General features: G+C 40.2%; 1 protein-coding gene and 1 long non-coding RNA gene across 7 annotated transcripts in view; one reads left to right on the top strand and one right to left on the bottom strand.

The window, feature by feature from the left end:
* The first annotated feature begins 568 nt into the window (after positions 1 to 568).
* Positions 569 to 7,261, top strand: LOC122164722. Of its 4 annotated transcripts, none has more exons than XR_006170307.1 (6): positions 569 to 757; positions 1,544 to 1,616; positions 2,659 to 2,727; positions 3,886 to 4,008; positions 4,480 to 4,770; positions 5,327 to 7,261. It is a non-coding gene; the product is annotated as an uncharacterized LOC122164722 (long non-coding RNA). The 4 variants fall into 4 exon arrangements; XR_006170305.1 differs by lacking the exon at positions 569 to 757 and having other exon boundaries at positions 919 to 1,616; positions 5,327 to 5,362; positions 5,469 to 7,261; XR_006170306.1 differs by lacking the exon at positions 569 to 757 and having other exon boundaries at positions 919 to 1,616; positions 4,674 to 4,770.
* The window catches only part of PCSK5 (proprotein convertase subtilisin/kexin type 5), a 265,188-nt gene continuing 247,487 nt past the window's right edge, over positions 5,751 to 23,451 (bottom strand). For all 3 annotated transcript variants that reach the window (XM_042826951.1, XM_042826953.1, XM_042826952.1), the window contains exons 29-37: positions 22,971 to 23,166; positions 20,658 to 20,875; positions 19,505 to 19,741; positions 18,810 to 19,040; positions 17,120 to 17,297; positions 15,712 to 15,929; positions 13,744 to 13,859; positions 7,939 to 8,125; positions 5,751 to 7,213 (exon numbers count right to left, since the gene is read on the bottom strand). In XM_042826951.1, coding sequence (XP_042682885.1) covers positions 6,810 to 7,213; positions 7,939 to 8,125; positions 13,744 to 13,859; positions 15,712 to 15,929; positions 17,120 to 17,297; positions 18,810 to 19,040; positions 19,505 to 19,741; positions 20,658 to 20,875; positions 22,971 to 23,166 — 1,985 coding nt within the window. In that variant the 3' untranslated portion in view covers positions 5,751 to 6,809. The remainder of the gene's footprint in view (positions 7,214 to 7,938; positions 8,126 to 13,743; positions 13,860 to 15,711; positions 15,930 to 17,119; positions 17,298 to 18,809; positions 19,041 to 19,504; positions 19,742 to 20,657; positions 20,876 to 22,970; positions 23,167 to 23,451) is intronic.

Here is a 23,451-nt window from a genome sequence, read left to right as displayed (position 1 = left end):
ACCTCCCAACTTGGTGTCATCTGCAAACTTACTGAGGGTGCACTCAATGCCCTCATCTAGGTCATCAGTAAAGATATTAAACAAGATGGGCCCCAGTACTGACCCCTGGGGGACACCACTTGTAATGGGTCGCCAGCTGAACTTCATTCACCACGACCCACTGGGCACAGCCCTCTAGCCAGTTCCTTACCCAAAGAAGGGTAGACCTGTTCAGACCACAGGCAGCCAGTTTCCCCAGAAGAAGCCTGTGAGGGACCGTGTCAAAGGCTTTGCTGAAGTCTAGGAAGACTACATCAACAGCCCTTCCATCATCTGGCAGACTGGTCACCCAGTCATAGAAGGAGATGAGGTTGGTCAAGCACCACCTGCCTTTCATGAACCTGTGCTGGCTGGGTCTGATCCCCTGGACACTGCGTACATGCTGTGCAATCTCACCCAAGATGATTTGCTCCCTAACCTTCCCCGGTACCGAGGTCAGGCTGACAGGCCTGTAGTTCCCCAAATCCTCCTTATGGCCCTTCTTGAAGATGGGAGTCACATCAACAAGCCTCCAATCCTCTGGGACCTCACCAGTTAACCAGAAATGCTGACAGATGGCTGAGAGGGGTTCAGCAATCACTCCTGCCAGCTCCCTCAGCACCTGAGGGTGCAGCCCATCCAGTCCCATGGACTTGTGACAGTCCAGATGGAGGAGAAGCTCTCTGACTGTCTCCACCTGAATTGCTGGGGGCGATTCAGGCAATTCATATACTGAAAGGTACTGCAGAATTCTTCAATTGTGCTGCTACTTTCAGTTTGAGGTGGCAAAACTCTTGCTTAGAAATGTTGTAGCATAACATCTATGTTTCAGATGCTGCAGTGTTTTTTTTATAATTAAGGCAACATATGAACGCCAAGTCAAGCATGAAGATCGTTCAAGTTGTTAGAGTTCAAGCAGTTCAAGTATTACTGTAGTTTCAAGTACTTTTTAAAAATTAAGCTTGTGTTTTTTCATGCAATGCGCTTTTTGATTGACTGCCACCTCCCAGAGTCTATTACTGTTGTGGAAAAATGTTCAGAGGTTGTTTAAACTAGTTAAAATTAGACTGTTTCAAAAGTAACCCATCTGTTTATTTGTTTGCTTGTTTGTTTGTTGGCGCATGTGCATTTTTTTTATCTAGGACTTATGGGAGATATGCCCTCAGAATGTCATGACCTCGAACTGGATCTGTATTCTTTTTCAAAATCTAAAACTACTTTGTTCTCTTAGAAGTCAGATGGAAAGAGTTGCATCCTCTTCTTTCATTCTTGTTCACTTGTTTAAACATTCATCTAGGTCAGGTCAAAAGTCCATCTGCTACAACTGCAAACAAATCAAACCTGTATCTTGAAACACATTAATCTGTCCCTGGTCTCATAGGAGAAACTTTCCTTCACTCTTTCATGTTGTTTATATGTTGATCTTCATGTAACCTTTATGTGATATCCCTGAATTCCCACCATAAAAGAACGTAATAGACTGTGGTGATGTGGATATGCCATAAAGACTTCTTTTTTGTATTAGATGCAGTGGACTCTTCAGTGTACCTCAGAATTTGTCATGGATGAAGCTGTTCTACTAGCAGCGTCTACTAACTGTAAGTGTAGACATAAATGTTAAATCCTCAAGTACATAACACTCAGGTTTTTTAATGGCTCATCACTGGGGCAAAGTATCAAAGTATCCAGTTGTTCTACTGTTTTTTTTTTGTTTGTTTATTTGGTTTCTTTTGTTTGTTTTTTTAATACATACAATTTTTTTTTATTCCTGGAACTGATATGAGGTATTGAATACCAAATCGTATCAGAATTATTTTGTAATTAATATGGTCTATATAGGACTATATACTTTTTTCCTAATTTGCTTGTGTTTTTCTGAAATAAGAAAGACATAAAATAAACAAAAAGTTGTATTTCCTAGTACGATAGCTAGAAGAGTTATATTATCTACTGTTCCAGGATATTATTTGGATATATGTGACCTCCTAGGATTTTTTTAATTGAGAAGAGTTTTATAAACATTGCTGACAATGGCAGTGACAATACAACTAATTACATAGCTTAGAATACTGACTTCATGTATTGGTTATCTTGTTATGGCAGAGAATTTATTTTGCTTTATTTTTTTCTGTCTCAGATACCCACATGCTGGGTGTCTTTTTCTGCAAAACTTTTGAGGTTTGTGGACAGCTTGCTTTTACATAGTATAAAAGACTAAGTGATACAGTGCTTTTGAGCTGTTTGTAAACTACCCCTGTTCCTCGTCAGGCTGTATGTCTTATTACTTGAATTTCAGGCTTGAAATCACATGTACACATAAGATGCTGAGGGAAATTGAAAAATTCTATCATTAGTTCTAGTTTATTTTCTGGTGACCTAAGGATAATCAGATTTTTTCTATAGGTAAAATTTAAACTTGGAAATCTGATTGTAAATACATTTTTAAATGCAAAAATATGTATTTTGGGGGGATATTTGGACTGGGTGCTCTTGTGGGACTTTTCCAACCTTGGTGATTCTATCATTCTATGATTTCTCTTGAAGCATGCATTATTTTTCATGAGAAAATCAAATGCCTCAATTTCCATTTGAAAGACTACTACATTAACTGCTTTAAACTTGTTTACCTTCCTATTTTAGTTTGAAACTCCTATCTAAGTCTTCAGCCACTACTGCATTCCACATGCAAGACCAAGAAGCAAATACATGGTAAGCTGTGAAAGTGGTTTAAAGGACACAGCCAGAGGGTGGTGCTCAATGGCTCTATGTCCAGATAGAGGCTGGTGATGAGAGGTGTCCCCAGGGGTCTGTCTTGGGTCTGGTACTCATTAATTATCACTGACACAGACAGTAGTATCAACTGCATTCTCATAAGTTTGCTGGTGATACCAAGCTGACTGGTGCAGTTGATATGGCAAAAGAAAGGGCTGCTATCTAGAGGTACATTGATAAACTCGAACAATGGGCCCTTGTGAACTTAAGGAGTCTCAACAAAGCAAAACGCAAGGTTTTGCGCTTGGGTTGGGGTAATCCCAGATATGTATACACACTGGGAGAAGAACTCCTTGAAAGTATCCCTGCTGAGAAGGACTTGTGGGTCCTGGTCGATGAAAAACTTAACATGAGCCAGCAGTGTGTAGACGGCACAGAAGGCCAACAGTATCTTGGGCTACTTCACAAGAGGGGTGGCCAGCAGGGTAGGGGAGTTGATTGTCCTCATCTACTCTGCCCTTGTGAGGCCCCATCTGGAGTACTGCATCCAGGCCTGGGGCCCCCACTACAGGAAAGATGTGAACCTTTTGGAGAGGGTCCGGAGGAGGCTAGGAAGATGATCAGAGGGCTGGAACATCTCTTCTTTGAGGACAGTTTGAGGGAGTTGGGATTGTTTAGCTTGGAGAAGACTGTCGGGAGACCTCATTACTGCCTTCCAATATTTAAAGGAAGCTTATAAACAGGAAGGAAATCAACTTTTTGCATGGGTAGATAGTGAAAGGTCAAGGGGGAATGGTGTTGGCCTAAAGGAGAGGAGATTTAGATTAGATGTCAGAGAAGCGTTTCACTGAGAGGGTGGTGAGATGCTGGAGCAGGCTGCCCAGAGAGGTTGTGGAGACCCTGTCCCTGAAAGTGTTCAGGGTTGAATGGCATCCTGGGCAATCTAATCTACTACATGATCTAATGATTGGCAACTCTGCCCACAGCAGAGGAGTTGGAATTTGATGATTCTTGAGGTCCCTTCCAACCCAAGCCGTTCTGTGGTTCAACTAAAACGTAGTTTTGTCAGGAACAGCCCACAGATGAAGGAACCTTGGGTCTCAAGATACCTGAACAGTGGCTCCTTCAATCCACTTTCCTTCACTTCTTTTCTAGCAAAACATCAGGGTGAAGTCATGGAAGACTAAAATTTTTCTATGTTCTCTGGAAAGAGGGAGGCTAAAGAACCCTGATAATCTACTCGTTCCTTTGAATAAATATACCTGAATTACATGAGAGGTAAGTGGTGGTAGACCTGCACCAAAGATGCAATTTTCACAAAATCTTTTTCAAAGAGCTTTACTACTAGTAATCAGAAATAGTTGCCTAGCAGAAAGGTGGATAAAATAAAAGTAATCGGAGAAGAATGAAGGTCTTTAGAAACTCCATGAATTAATAGGAATGGCAAGAAGATACGGAGTGAAGCCTGAGGGCAGGAGAAAACTGAGGGGCATTGATGTGAGGAAAAAAGACTCAGAAAACGAGAAAGCTGTCATGGTTTTATGATTTTTGATTATCGGTATTCCACATCATAACATCATATAGTGCACTGGGAGTTAAAGAGTTACTGTTCCATGTCTGGATACTTGTTCCAGAAGAGAAAAAAATATTCCCCAGAAGATTATTTGCTCTTCTGTTATCATTTTTGCTCAGGGGGAACAGATACAAAGCCTTGGAAGTTCACCTGACATGCTCTTTTCCCTTTTTCAGCTCTCCTGCCTGCTGCTCGACCCAACTATGATGAGCCCTTTCCACCTTTTGAACATTCTCTCTCATTACATTTGATTTATTAACTTCAATTCTAATTATACTGTATTATAGTGTGTTATTTTGCATTCCGATACCATATTTAGTAAATTAGTTTGTTTCTCCTCAGATCATTGCCTCTGTTTTTAATTATTTAGGGTCTCCTGCTTCCCCTTTCTGGAGGCACAGATCTACAGATCCTCCACCCCACTAGTCATGGAACCAGGAATCGGCCCATAAACCATTGACAAAAGTGTGAGTTTACTGAAGATCAGAAGAATTCAGGCACATTAGAAAAAAAGAACTAGAGAACAGATAGTCAGATGCAAGAGTTTCTATAGCAGCCTTGTGTTTTTGAAATATACTAGCTCTCTTTGGAACATCTTTCTTACTACGGTGGGTGGAGGAGGAAGTAAGACAGAGAATTGGCTTTGTGGGTATATGCACACTTTGGCTTATTCAAAATACTGAACCATTCAGAGTACAGTAAAATTCAAGAAACTTCATTAAAATGATGGAAATGTTAGAGTGATTGCGTACACAAGGTACTCACTGCATTTGTCAAGTGATTTCTAAATGCTCAGGTGCAGCTAGGATTAAGCCTTTGAAATGTGATGAGGAGATTCCAGGTTTTCATACCAAATTCTTACAATTGTTAAATACATCATTAACAATGATGACAAAGCATGCTAATCCAAACAAGGTTAGGAGAGCAAAATAAGGCAGTCTTTCATTCAATATGACCTTTCATTCTGATTGTTCACTCTCCTTTTCCCCCTTCCCCCCACTCCCCCACCCTTTTTTTTTTCAGAACTACTTCAGAGAAGAACTTGAAATAAAGTGCCAGGTAAGACGTATCTTTCCAGAGCACCTTCCTCTTGTGAAACTTTTGATAAATGTAGGTCCTTGCTTTGACTTTTTTGAACTCACATAATTTTGCATTCTTGTTTAAGATGTAACGATTTAAAGATTAAAATTCAAAGTGGAAACAACGGTCTTCTCCTTAGAACTTCTTTGAACATACAGATGGAAAGATCTGAAGGTATTTATAAATACTTTTTGCAAGAAATACCACTTAGGAATCGAGCTATAAAAATTAGATATTCTCACACACTTTCTTTGCAGCCATTAGAAGTAGTTGATTTACAGGTCCACAGTTATTTCTAGTTACAAAGCTCCAAAGGAGCTGAAAAGGAAAGAGGAAAACTTGATAAATAATGACATTTTCAAAATGGTTTTGTGCAAAGAATTTATTCTTTCACAGTAAAGGGCCATAAAGAGCATCCTTTAGTACAATGAATTAAATTTTCGTAGTAATACAAAAATCACATTACTGTGTTCCTTTAAATTACATTACTAAATAAATATTAGTTATCCCCTTTGCCATCCTCCAATAAACTTGAGGCATTTACATCAGAAACGTGAAACTTACTTGAACAAATGGTATTTAAATCATCTGTAGCTTGAGAAGCTAATTAGAAAGGAAAGGAGTGCTGTTTTGTGACTGTATTTACAGACCATATTTCCCTTTGCAGTAAACCAAGAAGTCTGTGTGTGCAACAAAAGACTATTTAACAAGCTGTTGAATAAAGAGTAATCAGAAATTGCTACATAAAATATTTTCAATATTTTTGATACAAACCATGAGTACAGTGAAGCAATCTGGAGCAGTCACAATCTCAGCTCTTAAAAATCACGTAATCAGTGCACAATTTCATTGGGAACTATGCCACAAGATTATAAGCAGAAACGTATTGGCTTTGAGGAGCATAGCTGCACCAGGTGACATCAACAAAGAAAATCTGGCTAGAATCAGAAACCTTGCCCGTGCTATTACAAAAGTCTACTTAACTATAATCACAGTGTAGTAAACTACTGGAACGCTACTCCAGAGATATTTGTCATGTAGACAAATACAACAATCTTGTCTATATCTGCACCATTTTAAAAAAGAGTAGCAAAGTTTGCAGTAAGTACGTATGTACGGTTTGCATGGATGTTTGTGCTTATCACAGTGCATGTGCATACACATTGGGAAGGGATTTACTGCCCACAGAAATGCATAGGAATGTATTCTTTTAAACAACATACATCTGGAGTGCAATTTAAAAGCCTAAGAGGGATTTATGTAAAGCTTCAGGAAGAAAATGTTTTTAGAAACCATTCTGCTCTCAAAATAAGCGTTAGTTAAAATCTTAAGTTCAGCCTAAAAAGGAGCAAATAGACATACTTAACTAAATTGCTGCAATTTCATAGGAAAAGCAACAGAGCAGAAAACCCATAAGACAATAGAGTTATCTAAATGAATAACTTTCATCATCATATTCAAGCTCATCTTCTTCATCATCCTCCAAAAGTCCATACCTAAATTTACGATAGACTGTGCCATCCTGACCCATGTATACAATATCATCTTCTTCATCATCATCTTCGATATCTCGATCTCTGTATTCAATCACTTGGTCTTCCTGATAGCTTGGGCTCTCATGATAATTGCTCGCATAGGAAGGAAGGGTTTTGGAGTCATTTGTCAGCTTCTCATACCTACCTTTACTGGCAGCGCGTGGTTTTGATTTTGATTTTCTCCAGATGACTACAATGGCTCCAATGACAAGGATAAGTAAAATACAGATAATGACAAAGAAAGTGCTCTTGTTTTTGCTCGCTGGTGGTGACGTGGTTCGTAACACACAGTCATCTGACAGCAACAATAAAATAAAATAAATTAAATTGTGTTTGTACATGAGAATTGCTGAGTTTGTTTTAAAAGGCTAAGAACGCTTTGAGTGTGACGGTGTAAGTAAGCAAGGTTGTTGAGATGGCTTTGTTTCCTTATTAGACTAGCAGTAACCTGAAAGAAGCTGAGAAGCTAATAAGTAGACAAATACAGTCTTTCTATCTGAGAGTACGAAAGAAATGGACGATCTCTCCCCTTCCCAAGATATACTTTTCACTATCAAGCACCTAGAAGGACTTGAAGACAGGTTGTGTGCCCTGAGCCTGTTTTTCGTAATTGTATCAGTTTGCTCTATAAAAACATTTTTCTACCCTACAGATCATCAGTTGTATAAAACACCACAGCTGTTCTGAAGTTGACAGTATGATTTTGACTTAGGAGCTTAAAATTATGTGTTTCAAGTTGCTATTTATTGAAGGAAGCACTTCCCAGTCAAGTGTTTTATGAAAAGCTTGGCAACTTGGCACAATAGATGGGAATGAGAAAGGGTGGCAACTCCTGCACTAATTGCAATTGTTGTTATTTGGGTAAAGTCCTTCCTATTCTAGTGGTGGAGCAGTAAAAATACACCACATATTTGTAGCTCAGCAGTACATTTTTGCTGTTTTCTACTTTTCACCATTAAAGTCAGCTTAGTCAGACATAACACCCACCAGCAGCATTGCTGCCCCTCAGGATGGTCATACCTTGTGTTTCATTGCAGTCACAGCACTCTGGGATGTCAGCTGGGTCAGTGTCACTGCAGCAGGGTAGGCAGCGGCCTTCTTCCAGATAGAGCTGCATGCCAGCTGGGCAGATGGTACAGTTGAAAGGTCCAGGCCCCTTGCACTCTGTGCATGTGCTGTCACATCTCTCACACTTTGTCTCATCCCCCTACAGACACAGAACAAACAATGCACCTTTCTTTTCATCTTCCTTGGCCCTAGATGTGACAGTGCTGCCCTAGATTCACTGAGTAGTCACATCTGGATGCCAAAGGTATCGATTTCAAAATACTGGAAGGAATAGGAAAACTGAAATTTTGTTAATACTTGTTAGGTTTGCACTGATCTACTTGTAGGAAGACGGATGAAGACTTGTGTGAGCTTAGAGATCTGACTTAGCAAGACAGCTGGCTAGAACTCACTCCAAATATATGCTTTTTGTCCAAAAAGAGTTCTTCTTTTGCTAGTCCTGTTGTAATAGATTTGGCTCTTTGGCACTAATGATGTCAAAGCAGCCTTCAAAAAGTGTATTCAAGAAAATAATTGGAAGTACTGAGATGGGAGAAGCAAGTCAAAATACGTTGAGAGAAGAAAAATAAAAATAAAAAATAATCAACAGAAAGGAAAAAAACTAGAGAATTCATTCCCTTTCAGATTAGGAAAGGGACAGAAATAAAGAGTAAAGCCGGCTGGAAATTTTGCAGCAATCTAAATTTTTTTTTAGTTCTCATTGGTTCTATTTCGCAGAAACACAGTGTCATGTCAATGGCTTGGGTTGGAAGGGAGGTTGAAGTTTACTTTGTTCCAACTCCCTGCCATGGGCAGGTCTGCCACCCACTGGATAAGGCTGCCCAGGTCTCCATCCATATTTGCGTTGAACATCTCCATGGATGGGGCATCCACATCTTCTCTGGGCAGCTTGTGCTAGAGCGTCTCTACCATCTGCATAAAAGATTTCCTCATAATGTCTAATCTAAATCTTCCATCTTTTAGTCCTGTCACTATTAGACTATGTGAAATGATGGTCTACTTCTTTAATATAAGCTTCCCTCAAATACTGAAAGTGTCCAGCAAGATTTCCTCAGAGCCTACTGAACAAGCCTAGCTCCTTCAGCCTTATTTCATAGGAGAGGTGCTCCAGCTCTCTGATGATCTTCCTGGCTGGACTTTCTCCAACAGCTCCTCATTTTTTCGTGTACTGAGGGCACCAGACCTGGACATATTACTCACAGTGGCAGAACAGAGAGGGACAATCACCTCCCTGTCCCTGCTGGCTGCCCCTTTGTTGATGCAGCCTAAGGTACTGTTGTCCTCCTGGGCTGGAAGAAAATCTCCAGTTTTTCATTGACCAGATTATACTAGATTACTCAAATCCTTTTCTGGATGGCTCTCAAATGCTTCCAATCTGTACACACACCTGGGATTACACCAGCCCAAATGCAGCACCTTGCACTTGGCCTTGTCGATTTGCCCACTTTTCAAGTTTGTCCAGATCCCTTTTGATGATATCCCTTCCTACTGCCATATCAGCTGCACCACTGAGCTCTGTCACTTGCAAACTTGCTGAAAGTGTACTCAATCTCACTGTCTAGACCATCAATAACGATATTGAAGAACACCGGTGCTAAGAGGACAGATTCAAAAACTTCTCAAATTCCAAATAATACTACTGGTGCTCATCACTGTCATAGCTACTTTGCTGTATGTTGTGAGGCAATTCAGAGCTTCCAATGTTTGTATTTCCTGGCCTAATGGGAAATATGAGCTATTTTTTCTGCCACAGGACCAAGATCAACAAACCCACTGTAACAATCTGAAATGCCAGAAGTCTTTCACCACTCTTAATCTCAGACCTGCAGGGCTGCTTGTCCTGAATCTAAGAGGTTGGACAAAATATGGGGAGACAGCAGCAGATCTGGAGCTCTTAAAAAGAACTGTGCACCTCTGTGGTCCTCAGCTCCTAGGCTTTTTTTCGGGTTCACAGATATGGAGCAGCACTCATATGGGAAATTTCAAGCCAGAGACTTCAGGTTATGCAATGCCATTTTTTTTTTCTTTTTTGTGAGGCACTCAGCTCTGGGGCACACATTCTGCACCAAAGCAGAGAACTGCCTCGATGGGCAAGGGACAGCTCATTTCTGCTGGGTGCCATTGCCCTGCACTTAGAGGCAGATCTCTGATGTGTTGGGGTGGTGCCAAGAGCAGTGGGGCCACACATCAAGGTACAAAGGTGGCAGCTAGGGAGCACAGAGAACAGGATGGGTGAACAGAGCGTGGTGTGGCAGTTTGCTCAGGACAGGCAAGCAGGGCATGTTGCTCCTTTCATTCAGGACCGCAAGAAGAGAGCTCTATTAACACCAACATGGTGTTCACCCGGCGTGGCAGACAGGCTGAGGCAGAAAGGCAGATATGGGGCTTGCAGCTGCATGGGCTGGGGAGTGCTCTCAGACAGATCCCTCAGGGACCTTCGGCTGTGGGGAGTTACAGAATCTGGAATTTACTCTTTGGCCTGAGGGAGGAGGAGGAGGGGGATGGATATAATTGATATAGGTGTGCCCTGCTCGGTGAATTTCCTGAGCAGATGCCCAGGCTGGAGAAGAAATCAGCAGGCTGAGGCACCTGGGAATCAGAGAGGGGGACTTATGAGGAGGTCTGAACTGACACATGATGGCCTGCAGTCTTCTTGTAAGTCCCTGCCTGGAGAAGCAGCTAAACCAGCTTCCCACCTGGAGGCTAAAGAACAAGATAGCACCCAATACAAGGGGTATGGACCTTCATTTCTGCATGGAGCGGAAGGAGGTACCTTCCTCTTAACCTGACAGTTCCCCCCTGAGCAACAGGCACAAGACTTAGGTTGGAAACAAAAGTGTTTGAATGCCAGGCAGCCCAGGAAGCAGCAAGCATGTGGAGAGGGTCCAACCGAGGAATCTCCTTAGAACTAGGGCCACCAAAAAGAGGCAAAGAGTCTTAGTAGCTGGGGACTCCTTGCTGGGGGGCACTGAGGCCCCCATTTGCCACCCAGATAACCTCTCCAGAGACATTTGCTGTCTTCTGGGGCATGTGTCAGAGATGTTAAGAAGACTTTACCACTTCTGATAAAACAAGAAGACTATTACCCACTTGCTGTCATGCATGTCAGTTCATAGGATGTTGTAACAAGGAAATTACAGAACATTAAAAGGATTTTGCATCCCTTGGAAAGGCATTAAAGGGACCGGAAGCACAAGCAGTGTTCTCCTCTGGTCCTCCATGGACTAACTTTTAGAAGGTAGTGAGCTCCTTGAGAGTTGGTTGACACTTAAACATCACTTCTTCCAATCTCAAGATCAGTGCATCCCTAAGGGAAAAAAATTGGGGAAATTCAACAGGAGGCCTGCATGGATGAGCAAGGAACTCATAGATAAACTAAAGGGAAAAAAGGTCCATGAAATGTGAAAAAGGGGCCTGTCCACCTGGGAAGAGTATAGGAATGTTTTCAGGGCCTGTAGGGATACAACAAGGAATGCTAAGACTCTCTTTGAATTAAGCCTCGCAAAGGAGGTAAAGGAAAACAAGAAAGGTTTTTTTTGTTTGTTTTGTTTTTAAATTATGTCAGCAGTAAAATGAAGATTAGAGAAAATGTGGGTCTCTTAATAAATGAGGTGAGTGCCCTGGTAACAGAGGATGTGGAGAAAGCAAAGATTCTGAATGCTTTCTTTGCTTGATCTTTAATGCTAAGACTGGCTCTCAGGAATTCTAGACCCTGGAGGTAAGAGAGAAACTAATACTTGCTGTTGGTTGAGGAAGATCTGGTCAGAAAGTGTCTAGCTAAAATCAACACAAATACAGGGGCCCTCATGAGATGCATCCGCATGTGCTGAGAGTGCTGGCAGAGGTGTTGGCTGAATCTCTTCCTATCACGTTCGAAGAGTCTTGGCAAATGGGAGAGGTGTGTGAAGACTGGAGGATAGCCAATCTCAGTCACTCCAGTCTTCAGAAAGGGCAAGAACTACAGGCCAGTCAGCCTCAACTCTGTCCCTGGAAAGGTGATGGAACAACTTGTTCTGGATACCCTCTCCAGGCAGTTAGAAGAGAAGAAGGTCATCAGGAGTAGTCAACACGGATTCACCAAGGGTAAAGCATGCTTGACCATCCTTCTATGCTGTAATCACTACCTGGGTAGATAGGAGGAGAACAATGGATGCTGTCTGCCTTGACTTCAGCGATGCATCTGACATCGTCTCCCACAGCATCATTGTAATGAAACTTAGAAAGTGTGGGATAGATGAGTAGATGGTGGGGTGGACTGGCTGACTGATAGAGCTCAGAGGGTTGTCATCAGTAGCACAGAGGCCAGTTAGAGGCCTGTAAATAGAGATGTTCCCCAGGGATTGGTGATAGGTCCAGTCTTGTTCAACATCTACATTAATGATCTGGATTAATGGATAGAGTCCACCCTCAGCAAGTTTGCTGATGCTGGGAGGAGTGGCTGATACATCAGAAGTCTGTGCTGTCAGTCAACAAGACCTGGACAGACTGGAGAGTTAGGCAGGGAGGAACCTGATGTGGTCTAACAAGAGCAAGCATTAGGAGGAATAACCATGTGCAGCAGTGTAGGTTAGGGGATGAGCTGCTGGAGAGAAGCTCTGTAGAGAAGGACCTGGGTGTTCTGGTGGACAATAGGTTGACCATGAGCCAGCAGTGTGCCCTTGTGACCTGAGCTGCATTAAAAAGAGTATGGCCAGCCAGTCAGGGAAGGTGACCTGCCCCCTCTACTCTGCCCTGGTGAGGACACATTTAGAATTCTGTGTCCTGTTCTGGACTCCCTAGTTCAAAGAAGACAGGGATTTCCTTGCAGAAATCCAGCAGAAGGCCATGAAGGTGGTAAAGGCCCTGGAGCATCTCCAGTGTGAAGAAGTACTGAGGAATCTGTGTCTGTTCAGCCTGGGAAAAAAGAAGACTGAGAGTGGATCTGATAAATGTTTATAAATATCTAAATGGAGGTGGGAGCAAATGGATGAGGCCAGGCTCTTGGTGGTGCATAGAAATAGAACAAGGAGTAATGAACTTGAACATAGGAAATTTCATATTAACATGTTGAAGAACTTCTTTACAGTAAGAGTGACGGAGCACTGGAACAGGTTGTCCAGAGAAGTTATGGAGTCTCATTCCATGGAGACCTGCCTGGATGCCTACCTGTGTGACCAACCGTACCTGCTTTGATGGGGAAGTTGGACTCGATTTCCTTTCCAACTTTTGCAGTTCTGTGATTGTGAGATTCTGTGATGTCCAGCCAGTTGTCTTACTTTGTTGCTATATTCTTGAACAAACATCTTTGAAAGGCAGTTGGTGTAGAAACCTGGAAGCAGGCTAGCTGCACAGACCCAAACCTGATTGTGATCCTATTCTACTAAATATACAGCTTTAACTTCAGCTTCTCTTTTCACTAGACTTCTGCTAGCAGAACTGCCTGTCAGGAATGTGATGTGATTTCTCAGATGCAGAAATCCCTATGGAAATCCAGTTAAACTAGGATAAAATAAATACTCTTTTACTAATATAATTGATTTTGTTCACATGAGTTTGGTATCATCTTTGACAGAGTAGTGTCTTTATATTTACTCTTAGAGAAATATTCTATAGTAGAAAACCCCAAAAAGAGAAACAATGCTTCCTTTGTCAAAAGAAGAAAAAAGTATACGTTTTTAAAGCCTTGAAAACTCAAAGAAGAACATTCTGTGTTTGTGTTGTGTTCAGAAGTTAAAATTCAGCATACTAATCACCGGACCAAATGCCTATGAATATTACCTCTTGTTCTGGTGCCTCCTGGACTTTGTAGTAACCTACAAAGCAGTCTGAGCTGCACATTCCGTGTAACAAACTGTAGCTCCATACACAAGATGTGCAGCTGAATCCTTCCTTTCCTAAAGAGGCAAATAAAGCAACAATATTAAAACAACAACAAAACAACAATGTTAAAACTGTAAAAATTCTCATCTAACATCATACTGATCACTACTACCAATGAAAAGGGATATTGTTAATTTCAAGCATCTTAAGTGGCAGCTCCAGCTTGAAGAAACTGGTATTAAAATGGTGCTGAGCAGCTTCTACATGATGCTTGAGGTTTTGTGTGCCCCAAAACTGTATTTCTTAATTCATGAAAATATTCATGACAATGTGATTAGGGAACCCATTGTACAGGGTTGCATTCAGGAGGATCATTTAGAATGGTGCGTGTTTTGTGAGTCTTTTTAAAGGCAGATGCTGCCCACAGTGTTTCTGTGGAGCATTAAAGTGAGTGGTTTCTCCCCCATGTTACGATGTATCTGTCAGTTTCCCTGCAACTAGGTGTTTTCTTCCATCATCTAAAAGGAAAAAAATGTACTAATTAAATGTTAGCAGAAGTTAAACAAGTGAAGTTAGCAACTTTCTATGGCTCAGTTAGTTGACTCTGTCTTTTCTGGTCTTGAGAAAGAAGAGACTTTTCCTGTGCATAAGCAGTGCAGATGCATTTCAAAGCAGCTACAGATTTGTTATTTAAGAGGATGAGCTTGTATTTTATCTTAGTAGTAACTACAGCAGAAAATGTCTTCTGTAGTGATTTTATCATGAATAAAACAAAATTCATGATTAGAAATGGTCTATAAGTTAAATGACAACATCTTTATCCCAAATCCAAAGTAAAATATTTGTTGTAATATTGATATATATACATTATAATATAATGCTGCCATGCAGTCACATTTTAATAGTTCTTGAAGGTTGCTTTACTCTTGGAAGCATTTCCACAATTTTAAATATTGTTATGTTGCAATTAGTCATCTGTGCTATCCAACATATCCACCATCCAACACAACTGCTGTACACTGCTTGGTGTAGTCTGAGCTGTGGAGCAGAAGCTGCCAGCTATCATCTGATGACATTCATTCCAAGTGGACTAATGTTGCCCCATTCCAAATTGCACACAGTATTATAAAGGAAAGTGAAGAAACTGAATATGTGAGGGTGTCATAGAAGAAAACATATCTCAAAATAAATGTGGTAAAAAACTTAACTGCATTAAAAACAGCAGACATCACGCTGGTGTTTTTTCCCCCACACTGAAGATATGCTTTATGGTCTTAAGTGCTGTTAGCAGTTGATTTTCTACTCTTTCCTTTACTGACCACAAAGATCTGAGGTTAGATTTGAAACCCTTGGCTTTCACAGAGTAATACATAGTAAGTTAGCTCAGAGACGGAGATATTATTCAGTGTTTGTGCAAGAAGCAGAGTGTAGCTGTGAAGGCAGTAGAGCCCTTTTATTTTGAAGTGGATGAGCATCTTTGTGTGAGGTCTGGCTGACTGAAAACTTAATTACCATCGTCAGTTTATTTCTTTTCTCTGGGAACTCACTCTTTGTGCTCCCCTCTATGGCTGGTTTGTGGTTAGTGCCTGCAGGCGGCCTCATGGGGAGCCTGCTGGGAATTCATATTCTTGCTTTGATCTTGGTTGATTGGTACTTTAAAGGCAAGGTGGCAACATGAAGCAGCCAGAAGAGTGAGAAACCTTGGGGTGCAGGAGAAGCTGGCAGCTGCTGGAGAGGCCTTGGCTGCCTGCTGTGGCCAGAGATCATTGATGGCTGGCAGGGTTATGCACAGCACACCGTTTTGTTGTGTGCTTACAGATCTTGGAGCAGAGAGAGGTAAAGAAAGGAGACAGAAGTGGCTGGGTAATCTTGGCAGGTGTTTTGATAATGTCTTTTATGCTGCCAAAGCAGAGTGTATGCTTTTACCTTCACAAGTTCGGCAGAAAGGGTGGCATCTTTCACAGACATTGTCATCCTTGTTTTCATAGTAATATTCAGGACAAGAGCTAACACATTGGTTCTTGGAGTGCAGCAGGTAGAAATATGTATCACAGAAAAGGCAGTCTGTTGGTTGAGGCCCCATGCACTCCTTACAGCCCTTGTGGCAGCGCTCGCATGACCCAGTGGAGTTTTGTGCAAAATAGCTGAAACAGATTTGATAGTTGTGGCTGTGCAACATGTCTAACAATGGCAGGAAAACCAGAACACCTTTCATCATGAGCAGTTTCTCTGATTACATGAATGTATAACAGTGATAATTATGCGATCACAGTAAATATTTGCAGTCCCAGTGGAAACAGAACAAATATTCTTGGCCACTGGAATTTAGCTACGAAACAAGTCTTTGTAAAATTGAAAGTATACAATGAAAGGCTTTCTAAAATTGTAGATGAGTTCAGGTACAAAATAAGTATGTAAATGGGCAGAAAACATAAGTTCCATTTTGATTTTGCCAGAGATGTCTAGTGAGATATTGATTAAGCAATAAGAGTTTCTCACTACCCTGATAACCCGTTGTCAGATGGAAATTCAGCAAATTCAAGAAATTCAAGAAATTCATGAAATTCATGATTTCTTTCAATCCATAAGCAGGTTTAGTCAAAGGGTTCCAACAGAGGGACAATTGGTTCACCTAAGTTGTACAGTCAGAGGAAGAAGGGGAAGAGCTGCTTTGTGGCTGTATTGAGACATGGCCATTACAGACTTCCAGTTTAATAGAATGATAACTGAATTTGAATGCCAGCATGACTGCATTACTGCAAAATCAAATGGACCTGAGCCACAAATAGTAAGTCCAATTTCCAGATTTAAATTTTTGTCACAAGAACTAATCGAATTCACATTTTGAAATTGAATGTACTCATATTAATGAAGTTGCTGTCCAGGAGTTTGGCTACTCAGTTAAAACATCTTTTAGTGGTTAGTTTTATTATGATTGGTTATAAATATTTGCTTAATGCAAAACAAAAATCATCTCATCTAAATTTCAAGCTAGGCAGAGCCTGCAAGAGTGCTTGCTTCCTGTGCTGAAGCTGATAACTTACAATACTTATTCTGCTTCACTCTTTTCTATACAAATATAACCTAAGAGCATCCTCAGAGAGTGAGAATGACCACATAATGTCAGATAGTCCCAGTTCGGGAGCAAACATTCTAGTTTTTATACAATAAGGTGAGGTTTTCCTCTGCCTCTGTATTGGAACAGCATAAGACATTTTTGCAAGAAATGAAATATAATTCTGCCTGACTCTAAAATAAATAGGAGAGAAACAACCTAACATCTCAAAATGTTCTCTGCTGTAGCTCTCTCTTTGCTAAAGACCTTGGACCTTACCCTGTTGGACACTGGCTTACGCATCCTTTTCCTTGCCGATACAAGCCTGGTTTACAGGAAAGGCACTGCGAGCTGTGTTTTCCATTGCAGGTGGCACAGGTGATGTGGCATGGGGAACACCGTCCTTCATCACTGTCAGCGTAGTACCCAGCTGGGCATGCTTCAACACAGGTTGTATCTGCACAGAGAACAATGAGGAATAGCATGTCATAGTATTTGCTGCTATAAAATAGCTCGCAAAATGCTCCTAAATTAGACTCTAACAGGAGATGCTATTAACGCTTGTACCAGAACAAGAAAAGGGAATGTTGGGATATTAACTTGGGATAGTAATTTCTTCTAAGCCTTTTCAGTTAAGTCGTCCTCTTTTCTGTACTTCGTGTACAATAGCATGATTTTCAGAGTAGATAATTTTTTTATCTTTAGAGAACATAAATGCATAGTACATGATAATGAACAGCAGTGATTTCATTTAAAATACAAGAAAGAAGAAATAATAATGAAGAAGTTCTCTATAGGCATAAACATTTCCTGTAGTTTTCACTCTTAAAAGTGTCGATCTCATTGCATTCTGTGTAAATCATGAATCTGAAATTTAGTGACTTTTATTTGCTGATCTTTACCCCTGTACATAGCTGATGCTTTGTGTTACGAGAATAAATGTCTCCAATACTACCAAATGTATCAGGTACATCACATTGATTGAAATATCAGGGGGTCGTTAGCAGGACAGGAATCAGAAACAAGAAACTAAGTGATTCAAATAACTGCAAGCTTGTCAAGATAAGAGAGCAGTGACCATCTAGCTAGTAGCTTAATACTTATTATCTCACTTGTTTTTCACATTTTGATGATTAAAATTGGGAAAATAAAGATACTTCCTTTTTTTTTCACCAATGGTAATTGTGCAAAACAATTTAATGCGATGATATGAAACACAGATCTAATGCAAAGCATCCAAAATTTAAGAATGCAAAATCTGCATCATATTAAACATAAACATCTTGGGGTCAGTTTCACCTTGGGCTTTCTTTATGTGTTTCTGGCATGAAAGATCATTTTAATCAGTTTCTCTCCAACTGATTTTCTAAATTTTGTCTTGAAAAAGTTACAAAGAATTGAAGTTTAAGATTTAATATTTTATACTCTTTATCAATTTGTTCCTGAGACAATAGACTTTTACACCAAGTCTCAAAAGTAAAGTAGTTTTACATCTCAGCCATTCACTTGAGACTGGCATTGTGATCCAGGAACGATTTTTAACATTTCTACTTAAGTATTTATGGCTCATCAGATTTCTGCTGGAATTAAAAAGTCAGCCTGAAAATTGTGATTTCTTTGCGTTTACAAAAAAAAAAAAAAAAAAAGATTGTCCCTCTCCTCTTCTTAAGGTCTTTATAGAAAGCAACAGTGACAGTAAATAGGAATTGAATTAAAAAAAAAACAAACCATTTTGTTTAGCTATGGGATTTGTTGCTACTTAGAAGTCTGTGAGTGGCCAACCCCAAATGATGATTTTGTTTCCAGGTAGCTCTACAGAAAGTAGTTATCACTGAGCAAGTCTTCTACTTCCCAGATCTACATTGCAATATTTAGATAGTCTAAAGCAGTCCTAAATGTTTTATGAATGTCACATAAGCCGGTTTATTCCATGCTGTCAGTGTGGAATAAACAGGAGGAAAGCACTTACTGAAAAGATAGCGGTTATTTGCACAACTAATACACTGGTGTTCAGTTGGTCCTGAGCAGTGAAAACATTTCTTATGACAAGTTTTGCAGGTCTCAGTTTTGTCATCATAGTACTCGGTGCGAGAGCAGTGTCCAGATAGCACGCAGTGTCCGTTACGATTCAGGATCAGGCCGTTTCTGCACGTAAGGCAGGCAGTGGATGAAGAACAAGTCTTGCATGTCCTATTGCATGCTGAAATGGAGAAACAGTAGGAATGTCACCATGCTACGTTTCATACGATTATTTCAATACAAATTTTGCAAGGAGCAGTTTCCATCTCAGAGTGAAAGGCTGAGAGAAACAGAGAAAAATCTCTGGTTCTGTGTAGTCAAACCATTCACTATTTTTGAGGTCATGCAGCCAATTCCTTAGGTTTCCTTTTTCAATGACTGAGAAGTGATTTTCAACATACTGTCTCCAGCAATGCTCAGTGTTTTACCAGAGTAGTTCAATAAACATTCCAGTTTTGTTGCCTTCCTCTCTTGGACTTTCTCCAATTTTTGTAAACTGTGCTTGATATTTCTTCTGCCTTTGTTATCCCCTCCATTTCCAAAACATAGATGGACATAGTCAGGAAGGGCAGGTCTTTTTAGAATAGTGTTTTGCTAGTCTACTTCTATCTTACTGCCGTTCTGGAGAAAACAGCAGCTACCAACCTTGACAGTCTTCTGTCTCATCTTCATAGTAAGTCCCTTCAGGGCACTCTTCAGAACACATGCCATCGTACAGGACAAAGTAGCTGACTGCACACTCAGTACAGTCGTCTGAGTCTGGTCCGTTGCAGTTCTTGCAGTCTCCATGGCAGGGAAAGCAGTGATTGTCTTCAGCATAGAATTGGGTAGGGCAGTCCTCTATACATTTCCCTTCATGCAGGAAGAACCCATCCACACACTCTACAGAGAACAACAAACAGAGTAAGCAAAAGTGCTTATGCTGACTTCAGTATGTGAGGGAGCAGTGCATGTCATAACAGGAGACAAGCAGATGGGTTGGAACGTATGTTCTCTTCTAACTTTTCCCCTCCAACTTGCCCATCACAGCCTAGCTCTCACTGAGCATTTCTGTTTCTTCTCAAGGGTCTGAGAAGTGAAATCAGCTATTCATTTTGTTATTGATAATAACCAAACAATTCTGCCACTGTATACTGGTGGACATAGTTGCTTATTTCTGAACTTCTGTTTGATTTGTTATTATATGAATCTGGTTGGAATATTTGGTCAGAATGTTTGGCTAGAGCTTGGATTCATCTGTTAACTTTCTTATGAGTACTTGGTTTAATAGTGTTGTTTGATTTTCTTTTTCCTCCATGTTTGTGTATAATTTGCTAAATATTAACTATCCTGAATATTCTGGTGTGCATTCAGACTCATGAGCACATTGAAGTTTTTCCTAAGCATGCATTACTAGATAATGTTTCATTACAAAGGTTTTATTCTCTGCCGTGAGTAGTATTGCAAAGAGACGTAAAGTTTAATCAAACTAGGAAAGAAGCATTCTGTATTTCACAGTGGTGTGCATGCGTATTTAGGTATTTAGACATGAATACAATAAGCTGGCATCAAACCAATATAGATATCTCAAGAACAACAGGAACACACTAAGCAAGATGAAATCACTTTACAGGTGCCCAGTTTAGACTGAATCTCCTCATAAAGCACCATTTTCTTAGCCTCTGTCTTAGAGGAGTTTTTCCTTGGTTTGGTTTGGTTTGGTTTGCAGAATTTCTTTTCAGGTCTGTTATTCTATCAGTCTGCTCCTAGACTGATCTAGACAGACTGTAGCCAAGTCACAAGCAGTTCTTTGTAATACCTTTGCACGTTTCACTGTGAATGCACTCCAGACACATAGGAGGGCAATGTTTACAGATTCCATCAAAGGCAAAATGTTTCTGTGAACAGGTAGGTTTACATTCCCATTGCTCCAGAAGCAAAGGACTTTTGCATGACTGGCATTTGGTAGCACTTCCCTCACATGTCTTACAGGAACCACTGCATTCCTTGCAAATCCCAGAATCGTTGAAGTATCCCCTATTGAGTAAAAATAAAACACAAAGCAAACTGTTGGTCAGCATATATTTACCACAGTCCAGTCCATTAAGAATTACGAGCATATGTGAGTCTATTGACTTTGCCAGTGCACTTATTTCATTGGATCTAAAGGGTTTCTCACACATTTAGTTACTTGTCCTCCACTCAATTTACACCTTCTTTGTCTGCAAGCAGAAAATGTACATGGCTAGTACCAAGAAGGGAATTTGGCTTTCTCTTATTTTTACACCTACACTAAGGCATATTGGACTTCCTTTCCCACCACTTTCTTGGTTTGCCACTTCCATAAAATAGGAGGGTCTATAGTATCTAGGAAAAGAAAGACTCTATACTCCCATGACCAACTCTCAGTGGTGATGGCAGAGAAAGAATGAGACACATCACCTCACTGATCCCAGATGGAAGAAGGAAGAAGCCCACAAGTGTCAAAGCTAGGAATAATAAGGAAAGGCTGGATTAAACGAACAATAAACCCATAATGTTTAAGCAGCTGTGTGCGGTGACAGTAAGACAGGAAGGAGGAGCAAGTTTCACCAGCATCTATGGTGTGAAAGCTGCTGTAGGCAGCCCAGGTTGAGGCAATTAGTCATGAAGAAAACAAGAAAGTAGGCCTATGTTTTAGGAGAGGAGGGATGCAATCCAGTCTGCCTATACTCTCAAAATGAAAATGTTAGAAAATAGAGGGAAAAGCAACTCTCTATTTTCAGATGATTATTAATTTACATGTATGCAAACATGTATTTCACTTAAACAAATCTGGTAGCAGGATATGATTTCCTAGAGATTACATTTCCACAGAAGGTGAGGGGAGGTGTATTAGAAGCAAGGCTAGAGAAAAATTAAGAAGAGCTTTTCCTGTCATCTATTCTAATCTTCCTTCTTTATTTTTTTTTTCCCTAATCTTTATTCATAATCCTGCATCTATTTCTGATAGTCCCTTTTTTAGTTCCAGTCTAGAGTGCTCTTCTAGCTCAGTATTTCAGTGTCCTCTGTCAGAAATTATAAAAAGATCTCTAAAAAATTCCCTTCCCTTCCCTTCCCTTCCCTTCCCTTCCCTTCCCTTCCCTTCCCTTTCACAGTTTTTGATTTCTTTTTCCTCCTGTAATGCAGCAGATACTTTGCATTTGTTCTGAACTATGCTAGTCAGAATCTGTTTCACTGCCACTTGTATACTTATATGACAAAGTTAGTGTGAAAATTCTGCCAAAGAATTTGTGCTAGTAATAAGAAAAGCAGAAGGTGGACATTTTTCTTAAAAGAAAGATTATTCAAGTGAGAGTTTCATATTACATAGCATAGGTTTTATACATATATATGTAGCTTTGATGAATACTAACAAAGAAAGCACAGAAAACAGGAATACTTGAGATAGTGAAGTTAATTCCATTTATTAGAGTAAAAATTAAATGTTGTAAGCCAAGAATAGAAAAACCTAACAGGCTACTTTATTTCCATATCAGATCTCTGAAACGTTCACTTTCTTGTTTCACAGAATCACAAAATCATTGGAAGGGACCTCTGGAGATCATTGACTTCAACCCTCTGCTAAAGCAGGTTCTCTAGTGTAGATTGTACAGGAAAATGTCGAAATGCCCAGATGAGTTTTAAATACATCCAGAGATGGAAACTCTACAGCCTCTTCGAGCAGCTTGTTCTAGTTCTCGGTCATGCTCAAAGGAAAGAAGTTCTTCCACTTCCTTATAGATGGCATCCTAAATAAGTTGTTCACACCCTTACTCTCTACTACTCTGAGTAAAGGACAGGTTAGGAGGAGGACTAGACACTTGTTGTCATTCTCCATGAAGAACGTCCTGAAACACTGTGGTCCTTTTGAAGACAATGGGAGCAGTAAAATCTGTCATAGCATTACATATCTAGTTTCACTTTTGATTTTTCACTTCTTCTCTAAACCATAGAAAATTTTATTTACTCAGGCCATCTGAAAATGACTTTTACCTTGTGGTATTTTTTAATATCCAAGTTACATTTACCTTTCTTTTAAAAGGCCAAAATTAAGGATTTAGATTACAAAAAGAGAAGGAGCTCAGTGAGGAATGTAACAGGGGATACTTACTCAGGGCATTCCTGTAAGCATCTGCCATTGTGGAGGAAGAAAGACTGTCCTTCGTCAGCCTGACACTTCTGGCAGTGCCAGGGATCGGAGCAGACCTCACAATTGTCCATGCACATTTCACACTTCCCACTTCCAACGTCGGCAAAAGTTTGTTGTGGGCATTGAGAGACACATGTATTGTGGGCAAGAAATTTTCCTAGCAAAACAGAAACCCAAGTGGCAATAAACACCAATTAGAAATATATCCAAAAGATTTGCCTTTGGTGGCTACAAAAATGCTGTCATCTTCATGGAAGTCTGACTTTCTGATGCCTGAAAGCATGAATAAAACATTCTTTAAACATTTTCTTGAAGTAGCTGGGAAATGTAGTAATTCAAAAACTTCACCAAAATTTAAGGTTAGAAAGAATCATCAGGTTTATTTAGTACATCTCTCTGAATAAAGCCCTCTTCAGTAATACCTTCATCATGTCTACAAATT

Source organism: Centrocercus urophasianus, unplaced genomic scaffold (genome assembly GCF_019232065.1).
Source record: "Centrocercus urophasianus isolate 14NV4802_14NV808 unplaced genomic scaffold, USGS_Curo_1.0 seq_27, whole genome shotgun sequence".
NCBI lineage: Eukaryota > Metazoa > Chordata > Aves > Galliformes > Phasianidae > Centrocercus > Centrocercus urophasianus.
Note: the sequence above shows the minus strand (reverse complement) of the source record. Positions and strands in the feature narration are given on the sequence as shown.